We start from the raw sequence: 20,509 nt of genomic DNA on the forward strand, positions 1-20,509 counted from the left end.
ATATTGTGAGCATGTGATTTTTGCCCTACATGAAAATAACTCCTAAAAATAGACCAACATAATTTTTAATTGATTTTTAGAATTTTTTCTTTATTTAGTTGCATTCCATGCATTTTTAATATTTTTAAAATCATAGAAAAATCATAAAATTATCACGTTTTAATTTCATGCATCTTAGCTCAATTTGCATGTAGGAATTAATTTTATTAAGCAAAAAATCACAAAAAATGGTCATTTTTACATATTTACATTTCATCCTTTAAAATTAACATTTTTCTTTAGTTTTAAGTTAATTAGTTGTTTTAATGTTAAAAATAAATGAAGAATTTTAATTTCTACAAAATAGATTAATTTAGGATTTTAATTAATTAAAGAAAATAAAATTAGGAAGAATATATTTTTGGTCTTGTTTCTTCTAAAATTGGGTCAATTCCTAAAATGACCAAAATTAATTTTAAACCTCAGCCCAATTCCAATACCAATACCCATTACCCCTTTTTTCATCTTTTTTATACCCTAATTCCTCACATAAAAGGAGACCTAACACATTATCACAAGATCGGATCCCTTCCCATACCCATATCCAAAAAAGGACTCATTCACTCACACATTCTTACTCACACTAAAGCAGCTGAAATTTTTTAAAAGCAACTAAGAAGAGTTCTGAAAACTCAAAAGTTCATTTAGGATTTGAAGTACTGAAAAACTCAAAAAAGGGAAGAAAATAGGAGTGCAAGGGATATTTTGCAAGGATTAAATTTCTGCTTCTTAGCTTAGTATTTCTGGGTTTGTTTCAACACTGTTTGGTGGAATTGCTGTTGAGTGCTGCCGATTTCCTTCATTGCTAGGCCTAGTTCTAGTTCTTATTGTTGTTTCTCATTGTTGTGTTGCTACTTCAAGGTACTTTTCCTGATTTGGATTATGTTATTTGATTTGGTTTAACCACGTCTGTTTAAATATAATTTCATGAAACTACATGTTCTTCTCTATTGAGTTAGTGATTACAATCATTAATTTGTATGCTATGTTTATCTGAGTATGAACCTGATTTAAATGCTATCTCAACACTTGCTATTAGTAGGTATATGGCTGTGAATTTTGAATCTGACCACTAATTGGTCATATCAGTGAGTTTCGAAGCCAAAAGGTGGGACTAAAGTCCCTAGTGATCGGCAGATTTGAATTAAGAACTAATTATCTTCCATTTATATTTGGATATTATTATATATGAACTTTAATTATAGTTAAAACCACTTGTTCCCTATTAACTTCATTAAGGATTGCAATTAAGAGGCTTAGTTGAATATTCTGGGATTAGTTAGTTGTAAAATTTAAATGCAAGCTTTGGAGATGATATTTATTTGCAGTTTAGTTTTCTGACAGCATGAAGATTTGGATATGAATATGAACTCATTCTTGTCACAATATTCGAGTCATGTAATTGTTATGATTGTTGAGTTTTGGCTATTTTGCGATTCGAATGCAATGTAAACACGATAACGATGCTCTTCTATTGGTAATTGACATCAATTCATATTGTTTGGGTAGAACTAGAAATAAATCCGTCAAAGGTCTGAGTAGTGGCTAATGTCTATAATTGGTGGCTATAGTTGTAACTGGAATTGTGGCCTTACACAGGGCCTGACTTTGGGCCTAAAATTCAAATATTATATATAGAACCAACACTATAGTCCATCATGCCAGCTGGCCTGTTATCGGGCCAAAGAAAACACGTAACCATTGTGATCAATTTTCCTTCACTATTAACTGACTGTCTTTCATCAAATTGAGTAGCTATTAAACAAGCCCAGCCTTAGAAATTAACTAATAATTTCAACTTAGCTTAACTAACTGTATATCTTGTCCACAATAATTCATTCCATGATCATGGACCTCCACATTAATCTCAAAAAGCTCTAAGAAAATTAATTAACTTATAGACATTCATAGCATACTTTAGGTGCGATTAATAAACCATTATGATTATGGGTACGGTTCTCGTGACATAGTCATGATGTTTCATTTCCCAATTCGGGTGTGCATTTCATGTGACATGCTTATAACAACTCTGAACATTAATTAAAATAAACATGTTGCAAATCGCGGGTGCATTTCATGTAGCGTGGTTTGCAATGTGTTCCAAAACGGCAAGTGTACGACAATCGTAACTTATTCAAGAAATAATTCCATAATTCCTAAAAATGAGCAACTGAAATAATTGAAAGCGGTTAAAAGGTTAAAAATGCACAATAGTTTTAAAATATGTAGTAAATCAGATAATAGGCCAATTATTAATAGTTTAAGCGACCGTGCTAGAACCACGGAACCCGGAAATGCCTAACACCTTCTCTCGGGTTAACAGAATTCCTTATCTAGAATTTCTAGTTCGCAGACTTTTAAAATAAAGTCGATTTTCCTCGATTTGGGATTTAAAAATAAATAGGTGACTTGGGACACCAAAATAATTATCCCAAGTGACGACTCTGAAAAATTAAATAAAAATAATCTCATTTCGAATAATGTCACTTTAATTGAAAAAACTCTCATACACCCCCTCTCGGGTGGTAAAAAGGAGGTGTGACACATATTACAAAATTGAATTGGGAGCTCGGTAGGAGACGATTTTCGGAGGGAGTTTGTAGGTAATGATTCTTAACTCCTTTTTGCTTATAACCCATTAATCTAAACACGAATTCGTCATCTAATTTCGGATTTGGGGTCAGAAATTAGGGAAAATTTTGGACAAGTTCTTAGGCCTAATTTTGCTGTTTTGATCAAGATAATGGTATCGGATTGGAGTAATTTTGGTATGGTTAGACTCATGAGTGAATGAGGGTTCATAATCCGTAACTTTTATCCGATTCCGAGACGTGGGCCCGGGAAGGATTTTTGGGCGTTTTTCTATTTTCTTGCCTTAGCTTCAATTTCATTAACTAAATTAGTTGTTTGTAGTTATATTTACATTATGCAATTACTTTGAATTGATTTAGGTCATTTGGAGTCGAGTATTTGTGGCAAGAACATGATTTCGAGTTGATTGAGCTGGTTCGAGGTAAGTGGCTTGCATAACCTTGTATGGGGGAACTCCCCTTAGGATTTGGTATTTTTGTTATATGAGTGACGTGTACGTGAGGTGACGAGTGCATACACGTGCTAATTGTTAAAAATCCCATTTTCATTAAGCTAATGCCTATGTTTTCTTGTAATTTAGAAAATATTTGTACTTGAAGCCTCTTGTTTAGATTAGAAAAAGCATGCCTATGTGACTTAACTGTCTTACCTGCCTTAAGTGTCTTGTAACGACCCGACCGGTCGTTTTGAGCTCCGGCGCGTCATTCAGCAGTTTGAGGGCATGAGCGGCTTCATCTCAGGTATATTGACTTGTGTGTATGGTCAGAATTAAAATTCAGGAAGTTTGGAGTCAAATCTAAATGGAAATTCTCATTTTGAAAGCTTAAAATTGAAGAAATGAACTAGGATTAGAATTTTGAGTAAACGACCTCGGAATTGGGATCTGAAAGTTCCAGCATGTTCGTATGATGATTTTGGACTTGGGCGTATGTCCGAATTTGGTTTTGGGTAACTTGTGAGCATTTCGGCGTATATTGTGAAAGTTAGTACTTTAAAAGAATTTCATAAATTTGGGTTGGAAGGTATTTCAGTGTTATAGATGTCCGTTTGGGATTCTGAGTATGGGAATAGATCCGTATGGTGATTCTGGAGTTGGGAGCGCGATCGGAAGTGAATTCGGATGTCTGGAGGTCATTTTGATGTCATTTAGCTAAATATAGAAATTTGAAGGTTTTTGAGAAAATTCGACCGGAAGTGGAAATTTTGATATCGGGGTCGGAATGCAGTTCCGAAAGATGGGGCAAGTCCGTAATGTCGAATATGACTTGTGTGCAAAATTTAAAGTCATTCCGGAATGATTTTGGTAAGGTTTGAGACACTTAGTCTCTTTTAAGGAGGTTTAAGTTGGAAAAGTCAACCGAACATTGACTTATGTGTTAGAGGGCTCAGATTTGAATTCCAATGATTCGGTTAGCTTCGGGGGATGATTTGTGACTTAGGAGTGTGATCAGAAGTAATTTTGGAGGTCCGGTGTAGAATTAGGCTTGAATTGGCGAAGTTAGTATTTTGGCGAATTCTGGTTGATAGGTGAGATTTTGATCCGGGAGTCGGAATAGAATTCCGAGAATTTCTATAGCTTTGTTATGTCATTTTTGATGTGTGTGCAAAATTTCAGGTCATTCAGACATCGTTTGGTCGGGTTTTTGATCGAAAGTGTATTTTCGGAAGTTTTTGGAAACTTAGGCTTGAATTCGATGAGTTTTGGGTAATTTGATGTTGTTTGAGGTGTTTTGATGATTTGAGCAGGTTTTAATGATGTTATGAATTATGTTGGCATTTTTGGTCGGGGTCCCATGAGGCTCGGATAAGTTTTGGAAGAGTTTTTGGAAGATTTTTGCCGTTTTGAGCATAAACATGTAATGATCCAAGGGTCTATTTTTAGTTCTAGAGATCCAAATTTGATTTCGAGAATTCAAGAATTTAAATCATGAATTATAGGACTGATCTAGAAATTTTGGTTTAATTTCATCAAGTCGCGGTTGGGTTTTTGACGTGAAATGTGAGTTAATTGTTTAACGAGCGAAATGGGTATTGAACTGGGAAAACGAGCTCCGAATTGAGTTTCGATTGAAGGGTTGTGTTCGTATTATTATTTGTGACTCATAGGAACAAGAATCGTCCAATTCTGAGTTCGTATGATGGAGTTAGAGCATTTTTAGTGAAAATAAAAGCTGCTGCAATTTCTTCTGCTAAGCTGTCTTTGGACAGCAATGTGCAGTCGCAGAGCGTACTTCGGAGACATATATCTTTTGATCTACAAGAAATTTTGAGATGATTCAAAAATAAAAATTGTAGCCCTTCATATCTAATTTCCAGAAAGCTAAAGAAATCGTAATTTGGACATTTGTAGAGAATATGATTGATTGAAGATGACTGGTGGAGCAGTTTCTCCAGAAATTTTCTGATTTCATGGAGCCGATTTAGAAGCTCATATCTCGGGATATATAAAGAGTTATATGGTGTACAACCTATCAAATTAAAGATCTTTGAGTCTAGTTTCTAAATCTTTAAACCGTTTGTCATTTGGATATTTATACAAGACGTTATGGGTGTTTAAACAGAAGGTGTCCGACAAGGAACAATTTTAATAGGATGTACAACTTGTATAGCACAAGTGCAAGGTACAACTCGACGAAGCACGGGCAGATTCTTTTAAACACGGATTTGGCTTATTTCTTTCATTTCTTTCATTTGGCTTGGATTATTTTGGAGAGAATTTCAAGGGGGATTTCATCAAGCATCAAAGGTGAGTTGTTTCTACTTATTTCCAAGTTAAATACATGGATTAGAGCTGAAAACTCAAGTAATTTATGGACAAAAGTGGTGGTTTAGGGCTTGAAACTTAAGAGAATTAAATGGTGATTTGAGGGGTCAAATAAACTCCGATTTTTGTGAATTTGGTATGTATAGACTCGTGGCGAGATAAGGGTCGTATTGATGTAAAAATTTCTGAATTTCGAGACGTGGGCCTGGGGCTCGGGTTTTGCTAATTTCGGGATTTTCAACATTTTTCGAGTCTTTTCGATTGGGTTATATTCCCTTAGCCTATTGTAATGTATTCGTTGTGGTTTTGACTAGATTCGACGCGCGAAGAGGTCGATTCAAGAGGAAAGGGAATTGCGGACTAGTCTACGGCAGGTTAGAGGTGAGTAATAGATGTAAATGTTATTCTGAGGGTTTGAAACCCCGGACTTTCATATCGTAACGCTATATTGAGGCGTGACACGCACTCCATGGCAAGTGCGGGGTCGGATACTACTGGGGATTGTGAATTGGTCCACCCCGTGTGATGTTTATACTATACTGGTGATTGATACACATACTTCATTGATATTACTGGGCTTGATGCCATGTTTGGGGCCTTGTGCCGATTTGTAAAATCCTTCGAGGATTGATATTACTGCTTAGCATGATTTGCATATCATTTAATTTCAGTCCAAGGTTTTAAATGCTGTTTTGCAAACTCAGCCATAATTCTAAGTGTTGAAAACTTAAATGATATTTTTAAATGTATTCCGGGCTGGGAACTTCTGTTTTGTAAATGCCCAAGGGGCTTATTATATTATTTTCTGGACTGATTATAAAGTGACTTGAAACAGTGGTAACAATGACACTGTGTGATATACTTGACACAGTGGTAACAATGACACTGTGTGATATACTTGAAATAGTGGTAACAATGACACTGGATGATATACTTGAACAGTGGTAACAATGGCACTGTATGATATAAATTGGTCAGGTAACAATGGTTGACCGGTCAGGTAACAATGACTGACCAAGATATTGCGCTTGGGCTGTAGGAGCCCCTCCGGAGTCTGTACACACCCCCAGTGAGCACTGTCGACGATAAATAAATATGGATGGCTCGGGCTGCATGCCGCAATGGGTACTGAAATGTACCATCATATGCATTGCATTCATGTATTTGTATTTATACTGGTGTTTAGCTGCTCAGTTCCATATGTTGCTGTATATTTGGATTTTAGCTTACTTTGTGTATTTACTAGATTTTCTCATCTTTGGACTGTAGTTACTTTTATTACTCACTGGGTTGGAGTACTCACTTTACTCCCTGCACCTTGTGTGCAGATCCAGGGCAGTCTCAGGCTCAGTAGATCCAGCCTCTGGGAGTATCGAGGTAGCTGCACGGCGTTCGCAGCCATTGATCTTCTCCCTCCTATCCTATCTCTTTATTTCCGCATTATCAGACTTTGGATATACCATGTATTAGGATGATATTCTGTATTCTAGAGGCTCATATTCGTGACACCGGGTCCTAGTGAGATTATATTGTGTATTTTGTTAAAATCTTCAGTACTTTAATCTTGCTTAATTGATATTTTTTTCTGCTATTTTTGATAAATTGGGTTAAGTGTTGAATAATGGTCGGGCTTGCCTAGTAGTGTGCTGGGCGCCATCACGACCGGGATTTGGGTCGTGACATGCCTACTTGTACTCTGTGCAGCATGTTAGGGTAGAAACTCCTGTCTAATTCTTGAATAGGACTGTATACTTTCTGAGATGGTCGTGTGTTTACTTTGGTACTACGGGATGATATCCCGGGAGATCCCTCTGCTTGTTTACTTTGGGACTACGGATCAGTATTCTGGTAGATCTCTCTGCACATTTAAATTTGGGATTACGGGACAACACCCAGTAGATCCCCTGTAGTGGATATTTACTTTGGGACTATGGATTGGTATTCCGAGAGTTTCCCCTACACATTTGTGATTCGGATTACGAGACGATATCACGGGAGATCCCATGTTGCTATCTTTGTGTACTAAGTTAGATTCTTTCTGTGATTTTATTCGTTATAGACTGTTAGTACTTTAATTATATTATCATATTCTATACTGTTTTACCTTATATTTCATCTATAATCAGTAGGGCCCTGACCTTCCTCATCACTACCCGACCGAGGTTAGGCTTGACACTTACTGAGTACCGTTGTGGTGTACTCATGCCCTTCTTGCGCATGTTTTTCGTGTGTAGATCCAGGTTATTTGGCTCAGCCATACCACCAGTGAGGCGAGGCGATCTTCAAAGATTTCGAGGTATATCTGCCGCATCTGCAGACCAAAGAGTCCTTCTCTATTCTCCCCTCTAGCTTTAACTCTCATGTATTTACTTTTGTTTAGACATTCTGGAGTTAGAACACTTGTAGTTATTTAATAGCTTGTGATTTCATGAGATCCTGGGTTTTGGGAGTTGTTTTAGTTTGAGAGTTTGTATTGTATATGTCGAGCGACATCTTAAATGTTTATTTATGTTTTATCCGCAGTTTTTGGCTAGTTTTATCTTTCGTTTCCTGTTTTTGCAAATTGTTAGGCTTACTTAGTCGTAGAGACTAGGTGCCATCACGATAGTTCACGGAGGGCAAACTCGGGTCGTGACAAGTTGGTATCAGAACTCTAGGTTCATAGGAGTCATGAATCACAAGCCGATTTATTAGAGTCTCGCGGATCGGTACAGAGACGTCTGTACTTATCTACAAAAGGCTATGTAACTGTTAGGAAGATTCCCCCTCATTTGATTTCCTTGTCGTGCGAGATTTTGATATCACAATTCTAAACTTTTGTCTTCTATTCTCTCACAGATGGTGAGGATACGTGCTGCCAGAGATGACCAGGCACCCGCACCTCCTGCTAGAGCCGTCAGAGGTCGGGGTCGGGGTAGAGGCCGAGGACGCGCCTGTGGTGCAGCCAGAGCACCCGTGCGAGTTGTTGCAGAGAAGCCACCAACAGCTCCAGCCGGAGTCCAGGCACCTAATACGCCTACTGCTACCACTATTCCAGCTCTTTAGGAGACTCTTGCACAGTTCGTGAGCATGTACACCACTCTAGCTCAGGCATGGTTGATTCTCCTTACTGCAGCCACATCCCAAGCTGAGGGAGGAGCACAGACTCCCGCCGCGCGCACTCCTGAGCAGCAAGTCTAGGTTGATCAGATCCTCAAGGTTATACCAGTAAAGCCTGTGGCCCCAGTTTAGCCCGAGGACAGGGCAGCGGCTTCAAAGGATGAGCAACGGAGGCTTGAGAGGTTCATGAAGTATAAGCCTCATGTATTCAGTGGTTTAGCATCAGATGATGCCTTGGGATTTCTAGAGGAGTGTCACCATATCCTCCGCACTATGGGTATATCAGGAACGAGTGGGGTTTCTTTCACTGCCTTCCAGCTTTGAGAGGCAGCCTATCAGTGGTGGCACACTTTTGAGTTGGACAGTCCAGCTGAGGCAGCATCCCTTACTTGGACTCAGTTTTCAAACATATTCCTGAGAGAGTTTGTCCCTTAGAGCCTTAGGGACGCATGGCGCGCAGAGTTTAAGCATTTGCGTCAGGGCACTATGACTGTTTCAGAGTATGCTGTCCGTTTCACTAACTTGGCTAGGCATGCACCGGCCTTGGTTGCTATAGTTCGTGAGAGAGTTCGCCGGTTTATTGAGGGGCTCATTCCCAGCATTAGGTCTAACATAGCTTGTGAGTTGGAGATGTATATTTCTTATCACCAGGTGGCGAGCATTGCTAGGAGAGTGGAGGGTATGCATGCTCGAGATAGAGAGGAGTGGGAGGCCAAAAGGTTTCGAGAGTCGGGCAATTATTCTGGTGCTCGTTCCCCAGCTACAGTTCGTCATGGTATGAGTTATATGAGTCGCCCCATTCATTCAACTCTTCCAGCAGCCAGTGGTATTCTAGCTCCTCCTAGACCTCAGGAGCCCTATTATGCACCTCCAGTATCTAGTACGCCTCCTGCACGTGGTGCTTTCAGTGGTCAGTCTAGCAGACCTGTCCCGAGCCAGTCACAGCCACCACGTCCTTGTATGCGGCGAAATCAAGAGGCCCCAATTTCTTGCTATTAGTTCATTTCAGAAGAATACCTCGAGGACTCGAGGACGCGAAGATGTAACCGAGTTCCCTCCCTCGAAGCTCGTCGAGGCCCGACCTAAAGTGAATGTCGATCGAGGTTAGAGTAAAAATGGGGAATTCTCAAGGCACGCAGCTAAGTTTGACAAAGCCGGCCTGCCCAGAACTTGTATCAAGGTGTCAAGTCTAGCCGTCCCATCTCCATACCTTTACAATTAATGTATTTTGTACTATGACGGGATTCCCCTCCTATATAAAGGGGATCCTTACCATTTTGTAAAGGGCGGCTGTTGCTCCAACTATTCTACACGAAATAAATAATATCTATCTCTCTCTCTCTCTCTTTTCTCTCTAACATATTCTCTCGGTATTATTGCTCATATTTATTGCTTGCATACTTGTTCTTCATTTATTGCTTGGCATTGGCTATAAAGAGCCTCCTTTAATTATATCCTAACTGTTAGCCCCTTCCTAGTTATCCCTGATAACCCGAGCCCGAGCTCAGGCATCGACCTCGAGACCCCTCATTAGCCAGTTCGAGGCCCGAATAGCTAACCCCACGGTTTGATTATAGTTCCATTTTAGCTCGCATTTCATATTTTATCTTCACATATCTAACATCAACTGCTTAACAACTAGCATAAAGTTAGATCACGTATTTTTAGAGTCTCATCAACAAATTTAATTGTTATTATCATTTTCACGGTAAACAGTTTGGCGCCCACCGTGGGGCTAACAATAATAGTGATTATTTTCTTGTTGGTTTAGTTACACAATGCAAGTTTCCTTTCACACTTTTTCTTGTCCAAGATCTTCGATTTCAGGTCAAACTGTGTTGGCTCAGTGAACAGAGTTGAGAACAACAACCTTGAAAACCACGGAGAAAATGGTGTGGTTGTTCCAATTATTGGCGCGCCACTACAAAACCCCGATAACGCACCTGGACCGATTCCAGTGGACGTGGGTTCGCAAGACGCACAGCAGATCGACGAAACCTCACACACCGACAGGAGCATACAATATGGTGATCAATAGAAAGCCCAAAAAACCCCAGCTCGGGAAGAACGGGAAGTTAGTCTTCATGTTATTTTTGAAATGTTGCAGGCATAACAACTGGCTAACGCTCAGCTGCAAAAGCCACCCGAAGACTCCCAGCACAATAGCACCGGAAGGTACTCCCCCGGCCGAACATGTATCAAAGAGATTGAGCAATAACGGATTGGTAGCCGATGCTGTCACCGTAAAAATGCTCAAGGACCTCACCAAAAGGATCGAGTCGGGCGGGAAAATGATAGCAGCCAACGACAAGAAGGTTATTTTACCTAATATCGTGTATTAGCTTAGAATTTATTTGTAGAATCGGGTACTTGAAGTGTTATTTACATTATGCAATTGAATTGAATAGATTTGGGCCATTTGGAGTCGAGTACTCGTGGCAAGAACGTGATTTCAGGTTGATTTTGAGCCGGTTCGAGGTAAGTGACTTGCCTAACCTTGTGGGGGGAAACTCCCTTTAGAATTTGGTATTATTGATAATTGAAATGTCTTGTACGTGAGGTGACGAGTGCGTACTTATGCTAATTGTTGAAAATCCGGTTTTCATTAAGTAATTACTAGTATGTTTCTTTTTCCTGTTTATACTACTTGCAATTTAAGCCTGTTGTTAACTTAGGAAAGCATGTCTAATTGACTTAATTACCTTACTTGCTCAAACTGCCTTATTTGGATTACGTGCAACATGCTAGGTTAGAAATACCTATTTTACCTTGGTATGGAACTTGAATTGAACTGTGTACTCTTCTTGTTATTGCCGTGTGTTTACTTTGGGACTACGGGACGGTATCTCGGGAGATCCCCCCTATATGTTTACTTTGGGACTACGGAACGGTATTCCGGGAGATCCCCATGCACATTTACATTGGAACTACGAGACTGCACCCGGTAGATCCCCCATGTACTGAGTATTTACATTTGGGACTACGGATCGGTATTCCGGGAGATCCCCTCGCATTATGAGTTAGACTACGGGATGGTATCCCGGGAGATCCACGAGATATTTATATTTGGGACTACAGGACGGTATCCTGGGAGATCCCCGACTGTTATCTTTGTGCTTAGTTGTATCTCTTTCTGTGTACACCCTGCCTCTGTAGTAGTTGTTGTTGTCCTTTATATCCTGTGTTACTTTTACTGTTGTACTTATATTGTTTTTGTCCTACACTGTTGAACCTTATATTTTATTTAACCTCAGTAGGCCCCTAACCTTCCTCGTCACTACCCGACTGAGGTTAGGCTTGGCACTTACTGAGTACTGCTGTTGTGTACTCATGCCCTTTCTGCACATGTTTTTCATATACAAATCCAGGTACTTCCACTCATACTCATCACGCTTGAGACAAGGCGCTTGTAGAGACTCCGAGGTATGTCTGTCGCGTCCGCAAACCGAAGAGTCCCTTTCTACTCTCTCTCTTTTTGTATTAGCCCTTCTGTACTTTTGTTTCTTTGTTAGATATTCTGGAGTTAGATGCTTGTAGACATTCAAAGGCTTGTGATCATGAGATTCCGGGTTTTGGAAAATGTTATTAGTCTCGAGAGTTGTTACTGTGTATGCCGAGCGGCATTTAAACACTGTTTTATTTCACTATTTCAGTTTTAATTATTTCTTCCGCAATTGTTGTTTATATTCCGCATTGTTAGGCTTACCTGGTCGTAGAGACTAGGTGTCATCACGATGGTTCACGGAGGGCGAACCGGAGTCGTGACATTTAAGCTGTCAAATAAACATAAAAGAAATAATTCAAATTCCTAAAAATGATGAAGATTGATAAGTAACTAAACTCAACAAAATGCGAAATATTAGAAAAATATTTAAGTGACAAATTATCTAGTGTGAATTTTATTTGAAAATCTCAATAATACCCAATATCATATTGATAAAGTAATTAAATGAAAGGGAAACAAAAGGAAAAATTAGGAGGAAATTGACGTGGCGTTTCTTCTCTTGGAATAAATAGCGGTTCATGTACCATTATAAATATAACTAGAGAAAACAAAAGTCTTTACTACAATAATTTGCCACCATTTCTTGAACTCTACTATAGAACCGCAAAAGTTTTCATTCATTTTATGGTTACGAAGTTAATGTGATGTTTTATAATGGAAAGCGGAGGAGTAAAAATCAAAACCCATTTCAGAGTTTGACAGAAAATCAGAAGCTTATTATTAAATTAGTGTGCAATAATAGGACGTCATCTATCTATAATCTGAGGACACTTCAAAGGAGAGGTAATTTAAGCATAGTTGTTTAATTTGTGGATCATTCTTCTTTCCATTTCTTAGGGTTTTATCTTGTAAAAGAATGTCTGAATTACTTTGTTAATACGATTAAAAAATGTTTGGCAGTAGCTAATTATGCATAATGCTGAATTTCTTACGTTTCATGCTTATTAATTACAGTATTTTTTTCTCAATACTCTATAGCAAGTCCTCTAGATAGTCACATGCAAATCCCTTGACAAGAATTCCATAAGCCCTGTTCTGATATTGATATGGTTTGATCAATTAAGTCACTACTAAGATCTAAAAGGTTCTCTAGGAATTAAGGTGGGAAAAAAGGTTTGCGCGGTTTCTGTTCTCTTCATTGTTGCTTTAGTGGTGCTTTGTCTTCCTTTTTTTCCTTCTACGTTTATGAAGTGATGATTTTGTGTTTAAATTGCTTGTATTGGTCTGTAAGAAGTTATTTCCAGTTTGAGGAATTTGTGATCAATGCTGATAAAGGTGTTGGTGATTGTGTGCATTTAGTCTTTAGTCAAACATCTTTTGCGCTGCAGAGATGCTAGCGTCGCCTGTAATATACAGACTATTCCATTAGATTTCTAATACTTAATGTTCGGAAAATTAAAACATGTTAGACCAACACATTGATTACCAAGCGTACTACTCGAATGTAGTGGGGGGGGGGGGGGTGCTTTCTTTGTTCATGAGTTTGTTTCTTTTCGATTAGCATGTATAAATAAATGTCCAACTTGAGTCGAACCATAAGAGGGAACACGACAAAACATGTCAATAACAAGAGAAAGAAGGATTCAGATACTCACGAAATAAACGAGTGAGCACCTGTCATATGCAAAGATCATATATTAAACAATTGCATTCTTTCTCTTCCCATTAAGTTACATATTTGTGTCTCTTTCTCTGTACAGGTGAGAATATATTCGGCTGATTTTCTCCTTTAATTTGTTTCGACAAATATATCTTTCTCTAACACAAAAATGGAGGCATATGGAGGAGGCCAGTCGAGCTCTAATAATGAAGAATCAACACAAGGGTATAATTCGAAAAGAAGAGATCTGGAACTGGCTACTAAGAAACGCCTTGAGAAAAATAAAATGAAGCAAACCAAAAACAAGAAAAGAAGGGTTATTGAAGAATTAGTGGAGTGCAGTGGGAATAACAAAGAGAAAGATGAGCTGGTAGTTCGCGGGGAGCATCAATGTGTGTTAACAACATCACTAGATTACATTAACTATAATGTGTTGGATTGGGAATCTGTCATGACGAACATGGAAGTAGAAGTGAATTTCGTGCTCAAAACTATGGTGCAATTGCTAGGGGTTAATAAAGAGGTGGCTCTTCTGCAATTTGAACTACTCTTGAGGAGCTTGCATATCCGCAAAGATTACATATTGCTTGTTCTCAAGGCTTTGAAGAAGGTACAATCGAATAGTCCTTTCTTTAAGTCGCATTATAATAATGTGTTTATCAGTATGTGAAATATTACAACCTGGAAACTTTGAAAGTGAAACATTGCTCTTTTGTATGATTGTGCTGATTGGTTATAACAACACTTTGATCTTTTTCTTCTGTTGGATGACTTCAATTATCTTTATGTATATGCACTTATTGACTTAGGAGTATGTTTCTGAAGAGGAAGAATATGAAGTATTGAAGAAGATGTGGGATGAGAAGATGGAGCATGCGCGACTTATTAGCGATGAGCATTTTAATTTGATTAAGGTAACCTTCAAGTTTTGTATGTCTTAATAATACAAAGTTATAAGAGTTACTGGTTTGCTTTGTGGAACAGATGGGGGAAGAAAAAGGAAATAAGAAGCAGAAAATGGCAGAGAAAGCAGAAGATGAGGAAAACAACCAGTTGGTTCTGTGCATTGAAAAATTGCAAGATATACAAGACAAGCTCGAGAAGATTAATGAAGAAGCAAGGGATGAAGTATTGAAAATAGCACAAAAGTTCAGTCAGCTCCGCAAGCCAGTCTATGAGAAACGAAATGATATTATTAAAACTATTCCTAACTTCTGGTTGACGGCATTTTTGAGACACCCTTTTCTCGGTAATCTTGTTAGTACTGAAGAGGACCATAAAACTTTTAAGTATCTAAGTTCTATCGAAGTGGAAGACACTGAAGATTTTAAATCGGGTTATACCATCACCTTCTACTTCAGTCCAAATCCTTTTTTTGAAAATACAATGCTGTCGAAGACTTATACCTTCCTTGAAGATGGACGACCTACAAAAGTTACTGCTTCCACAGTACAATGGACAGAAGGCAATGGAGTTGCTCCCCTTGCTGAGGAAAGAAGCTTCTTTTTGTGGTTCAGTAGTGAAGTCAATCAGAAGTATGATGAAGTTGCTGCGATAATCAAGGATGAGCTATGGCCGAACCCTCTAAATTATTTCAATGAAGATGATGAAGAAAAAGATCTTCATGAGGCAGACAATGGCGGTGATGAGATAGTCAACGACAGTGAAGATGATAGCAATGAGGAGGCCGATGAAGAGGATGTTGAGGCTGCAGATGAAGAGGTAGTAAAGGACAGTGAAAATGATGGTGATGAGGAGGCTGATGAAGAGGATCTTGAGGCTGCAGGCGGAAGTGGCAATGAGGTAGTAAAGGACAGTGAAGATGACGATGAGGAGGCTGATGAAGAGGATCTTGAGGCTGCAGATGAAGCTGGTGAGGGAACGGAGAATGAAGGCTCTTATGATGACTATGATCTAGGAGGAGGATGATGAAGCCAAATTTACTCTTATACAGCAACTCCTCTTCTGAGTTCGATCTCGTCTTCAAATGTTTTCTTCAATAGGTTTGATTGACGTTTGTGATGACTGATGACGCTTTAGATGTTTGGAAAAGAACGTACAGATCAGAACATTATTGATAGCTAAATCTCCATCCTCTTTTGAACCTGCTTGTTTTATCAAGTCTGAGCTTTTGGTTCAAAAATGAATACTGTCGAACTGAAAATATTTCTCATACCTTTTTTTAAAAAAAAAAAAAAAAATTGTAGCAGGTGTTGACTAAATATTTCTTCTGATATAAATACAAATGCATTAACACAAAGTTAATGCATGGTCACAGAACAAAGTTATAACACCAGATTTAAGAGAGTATGTATAAGCTGCTTTTTGAGGATATATGGCCATCAGCTAAGTAGAAAACAAACCTCTAGTTGAATATTGAGTCGGAAGGAATTTAGAGACAACAATAATGAGATTATATTCCCGTATGAAGGTGGATCATCACTAAAACGCAGCAAATGTTAGACAGAGTGAATGCCGAAATATAAATTGTAATCACAATTTGTAAATACCAATTACATGATCAGCGAGATCACCAAACTTCTCAATCAACTCGCCAATACAACCCTTAGCAGCGAATGAGACATATAAATCGCAATCATTAATGAGACTTATAAATTTACATCCCTAAACTTGGAAAAGTATATTAACGTGGGAATTCTGCTGAATTATTTTCCCTTCGGGTGAAAGATTTGCATTTTCCTGGGTTAACAAGGATGAAGTCTGTTTTTTTTTAATTCCTTGTTATTTCTGTGCTCTTACTTTGCTGTCAAGTTTCGCATTTCTTCTTGATTTTATTTCCAGGATTCTGAATAACTCTACTCAAAAATATTAAAAAAGGAGAAATTGTAATTTGTAAGTCAATTTCATTTAACCTTTAGATCGTTAGCTACAACTTGTCGAATCCAATATGGCAGGCAATTTTAATTCTACATCCATTCCTTGTTACAAAACAAATATTCCGTAAATATGGCAGCCCGGTGCACCAAATTTAGTATTCACTCAGGGTGTGGGGAAGGACAGTCTACCCTAATGCCATCATTGTTAGCTGCTTATAGGCTCGAACTCGTGACCTATATGTGATCATACGAAGACAACTTTATGTTGCTCCAACGGTCCCCTTCAAAATAAATACTCCATAATTTTACTTTTCTTTGGGGGGGGGGGGGTATCTCATGGCCCTGAGAGATGTCCTACCTTCAAAAGCCAAATGGAAGGGCAAGAAATTTTACACGAGTGGGAGTGTGGGACAAACTCCTCCGAGCCTCACGAAAATGTTAGTAAATGAATATCACATCCCCCATTGACAATCAAACTAGTATATGAATTGCCTTCTGAGTTATCATGTCTAATTGGCCCAAGACTGATAATAAGAGTATCCCTCCAATGCAACTTTATACATCTCCTGAATAACAAAAGTGAGCAGAAAATTGTGAAATGTACCAATCATCATGACACTGCGAATTCTGAAGTTTCTTGAGCTTTAAACTAATCGAACAGTTGGATTCTATACAACATAACATATGGCTGGGCCAAAGATCAGAAACAAAACCAGAAAAACTATTGGAGTGCAAAGAAATCAGAAACGGCTGTCAAGGTGACTTATTCAGATTTAATAGAGAGTTAAATGTGAATGATTTTTGAAAATCTGAAATAACTTTTAATTAGACAAAATTCAACCAACAATCAATAATTAATCCACAATAGCAATAATGCAGATCACACTGAAACAAAATGGAATTCATAACTTGCAAGGCTGGTACGACCAACTCCCAAATTGACAGATACCACTGGTAGATGATAACGAACTAAGGATGACTACAATTACTATACATAAAGGAAACATTACAGAAAGATTTAAAACAGGTCAATTACTAGTATATGAAATTTGAGGTCAATTTGCCAAGACTCTCAGCGCTTGCTGCCTTCAACTGTTCCATTGTAACATAGCAGGTGTTTCTTACCTTGGAAGTAAAACTCCACACATTTAGAATCAAACTTAATCATCCCAAGGGTACGTATCCATTTGCCTCCTAAAACCATGTCACAATGTGTCGACAATGGAAGTAGATGCAAGTCCATACTAAACAAGGTGCCTTGCAATAACAATTGAAAGTTGTTGCATGCTCTGGAGGTAACCATAACATTCCCAAAAACTGACTTAACAGATCGCGGCTTGATTGGAAATGTATCACAACCTAACTTAGCTGCCATGGATGAATCAATAAAATTGTGTGTTGTCCCTGTACCGATTAGGATATTCAAGGGCCGATTTCCATGGTACCCAGTCACGCAGATACTTTGGTATGGCTTAGGATATTCTACTACAGCGTCAATAGATATTAGCATGGCGTCTTCTTTCTCTGAAGTTATAGGATCTATTTCGTCATCGTCAGTTGGAAGGCCAACAACATCCTTTCTCTCTTTGTTGCTACATTTTTCATCACAAAATAAACGGAGACCTTTGGCTCGCCTCTTATTATGTTCAGTGGTGGTTAGGGTTTTTCCGCGTCCCTTCATATTCTCCTCCTTTGAATAAATCATCAATAGAAAAATACAAATTCACATAATGGAGCCAAGATTTAAATTTTAGAGTTTTGTAGGTACCTGAAGCATAGATGAGTTTCCACAGCTGGCAGAGGAGGCATTCATGGCAGGTTTCTCTTGAGCGGTAGAAGATTCGATGTATTCCTTAAGCTGTTGAATTGTTTGATCAAATTTGTCTTGTCTGGCATTCAATTCTCTAAACAACGTCTCGATTAGCGCACGCATTTCCCTCATCTCCATGGCAGTAGTTGTGGTTTGCTGCTTCTGTTCTTCAGCCATTTAGAAGGAGGAATAGTATTTTGAATTCATACTTTAATTTGTAGAAAATGGATCTTTTCCTTATATTTTATTTGGCCTTTCAAATTGAGCAGCGGTGCTTCTAAAGCTGGCTAAGGTCCTAACTCTAGAGGAAGAAAACGAGTGCATGTGAGAATGGTGAATATATATTACATTTTAGAAGGGTGAGGGGTGAACGTGTGAACGTGTAGTGGTACAGGTAAAATGTGAATTACGTGCACTTTGTATGTGGGCAGGTAGTGGGACGGGACTCCTCATGGATTATTAATTTATTATAGGCCGCGGAAGTAATCCCAGTATCAAAATTACATGTAATCTAAATAACTAGTATAAACAGAATTTCACGGATTATCTCTTGAAGCGTGAACAAAGCTCCTCTATCACGTGAGCCTCTAATTCCACATCAACTTAATGAAATCACCATCATCAGCATGATCACAATTCCCCGAACGTTCCACGGTCTTCTACTGTGTTATCCAAATAATATCCGGAAAATAGCAATTTCGTGTGGGCGAAATTTTTCAAGGAAAAGGGGCTGAAATTCGGCCACCATGTGCTCCCCCCTCTAGGGTGAAAACCTTATGTATTTATATCACAAGTTTTAAGGATTAAAACCCTTTTTCCAAAACCCGTTGAGTTTTCTTTTCCACCAGAAAAAGGATTCCTTTATTTCCTATTATTTAGACACAGCAGGGACCACAAAATTTAATTAACAAGGCTTCCAATTATGGAATTAATTTATAATTTTTGAAATTAATATCCACCATAATTAATTGTGAATTATTCCACTAAAAATTCGTAATTGCACTCCTTATTCAATTTCGAAATTCATCCATTAAATCTTATTTAACTCCATATGTTAAGATTCAGATATTAATCAATTAAATTAAATTACTAACGATTTAATTTATTGATTATTTCCTTTAGAGTTTCGCTTAACTTATTTCATGTGTCGGATATAAAATCCACCGGCCGAGGTGTCACATGAAAACGTATAAGCTTTCATAAAGGTGTATCATCAATCTCTAAACCGAGGCATGGATTCCATTAACTAACTATTACTTGTCAATGTACATTATTATTATTATTATCTAATTTACCAGGCATATTCACCCACAAAAGAATCTCGCCTTTTAATAAATCAAAACAATAATAATATACACAACTAATAATAATTATATCAAGATTAAGAGTATAAGTACATTTAATGGCTAGAGAGTTTATTTTATTAAGTTAGTATAAAATACTTATTTCTACCTGGTCCGTTCAATACATACAAGATGTACTAGCACAAGAAGTTGGAATTAAACCATTCCCATGATCAAGATAAATTATATTTAATTTTGTGCTACAATCATCCATGATGGTTTGTCCAATTTCATCATTAGATTGTGAACTCTAACTTAATACTTACAAGAAGCGATGATCTAATTTTTCGTGTATAAGCTAAACTCTATACACTAAATCATCTATTATATAAGTAAAGGACACATACTAATATATGATCTACTTAAAACTTTATTAAAATTGAATAAACAATTAATTCATAATAAATACTATATCTAAACCAACCCATGAGTAATAGTATATATCCCAACAATCTCTCACTTAGACTTTTGACCATGACAATTATTAGTAGAATATACTATATCCAAATGCATGGTTAATAGTATATGCCTTAACAATCTCCCACTTAGACTCATAACCATGCATCTACAACTTTCTCATGCATTCTTTTACATGACTATTAAAAGTTATTTCTGATGCAATATTTGTCTAGTAGTGCTTTATCGTAACCATCTAGTTTGGTATTAAACTCTTCAGGGATCCTGTTACTGAAACTATCCCAAGAGTGTACACCGAACTATGATTTTCTTTCGAATTCTCCCACTATGACGAAGTACTACTAATATTACCTTCATTATCTTTCGGCATTGAAATATTAGTGACTTCTTACTATAGTGTTCACTGTTCAAATATCACTCTCACTCGATAAACGTTCTCCCACTACTTAAATGCAATGGAATGTCAATTCTGACTTGTGGGTTTTGATGTTCTTGAACATTTA

The 20,509-nt window shown here is 37.9% G+C and overlaps 2 protein-coding genes across 10 annotated transcripts; one reads left to right on the forward strand and one right to left on the reverse strand.

The window, feature by feature from the left end:
- Positions 1-559: 559 nt before the first annotated feature.
- On the forward strand, positions 560-15,746 carry LOC104229777 (uncharacterized). 8 transcript variants are annotated; one of them, XM_070165407.1, is made up of 8 exons: positions 560-900; positions 2,991-3,052; positions 5,710-5,776; positions 6,724-6,772; positions 11,863-11,917; positions 13,700-14,209; positions 14,409-14,513; positions 14,584-15,746. In XM_070165407.1, the coding sequence occupies exons 6-8, from the start codon at positions 13,769-13,771 to the stop codon at positions 15,526-15,528; spliced, it is 1,491 nt and encodes a 496-aa protein (XP_070021508.1). In that variant the 5' UTR covers positions 560-900; positions 2,991-3,052; positions 5,710-5,776; positions 6,724-6,772; positions 11,863-11,917; positions 13,700-13,768; the 3' UTR covers positions 15,529-15,746. The 8 variants fall into 8 exon arrangements, with proteins under 8 accessions (XP_070021508.1, XP_070021506.1, XP_070021507.1 ...); XM_070165405.1 differs by lacking the exon at positions 5,710-5,776 and adding an exon at positions 7,630-7,691; XM_070165406.1 differs by lacking the exon at positions 5,710-5,776.
- Positions 15,747-17,301: 1,555 nt separating this feature from the next.
- On the reverse strand, positions 17,302-18,532 carry LOC104229776 (uncharacterized). 2 transcript variants are annotated; one of them, XM_070165438.1, is made up of 2 exons: positions 18,205-18,532; positions 17,302-18,111 (listed from the first exon to the last, which is right to left on the reverse strand). In XM_070165438.1, exons 1-2 carry the CDS (start codon positions 18,421-18,423, stop codon positions 17,509-17,511), a joined length of 822 nt encoding a protein of 273 aa, XP_070021539.1. In that variant the 5' UTR covers positions 18,424-18,532; the 3' UTR covers positions 17,302-17,508. The 2 variants fall into 2 exon arrangements, with proteins under 2 accessions (XP_070021539.1, XP_009780775.1); XM_009782473.2 differs by having other exon boundaries at positions 17,302-18,126.
- Between the last annotated feature and the right edge of the window lie 1,977 nt (positions 18,533-20,509).

The sequence above is a fragment of the Nicotiana sylvestris genome, chromosome 12 (assembly GCF_000393655.2).
Source record: "Nicotiana sylvestris chromosome 12, ASM39365v2, whole genome shotgun sequence".
NCBI classification, from domain to species: domain Eukaryota; kingdom Viridiplantae; phylum Streptophyta; class Magnoliopsida; order Solanales; family Solanaceae; genus Nicotiana; species Nicotiana sylvestris.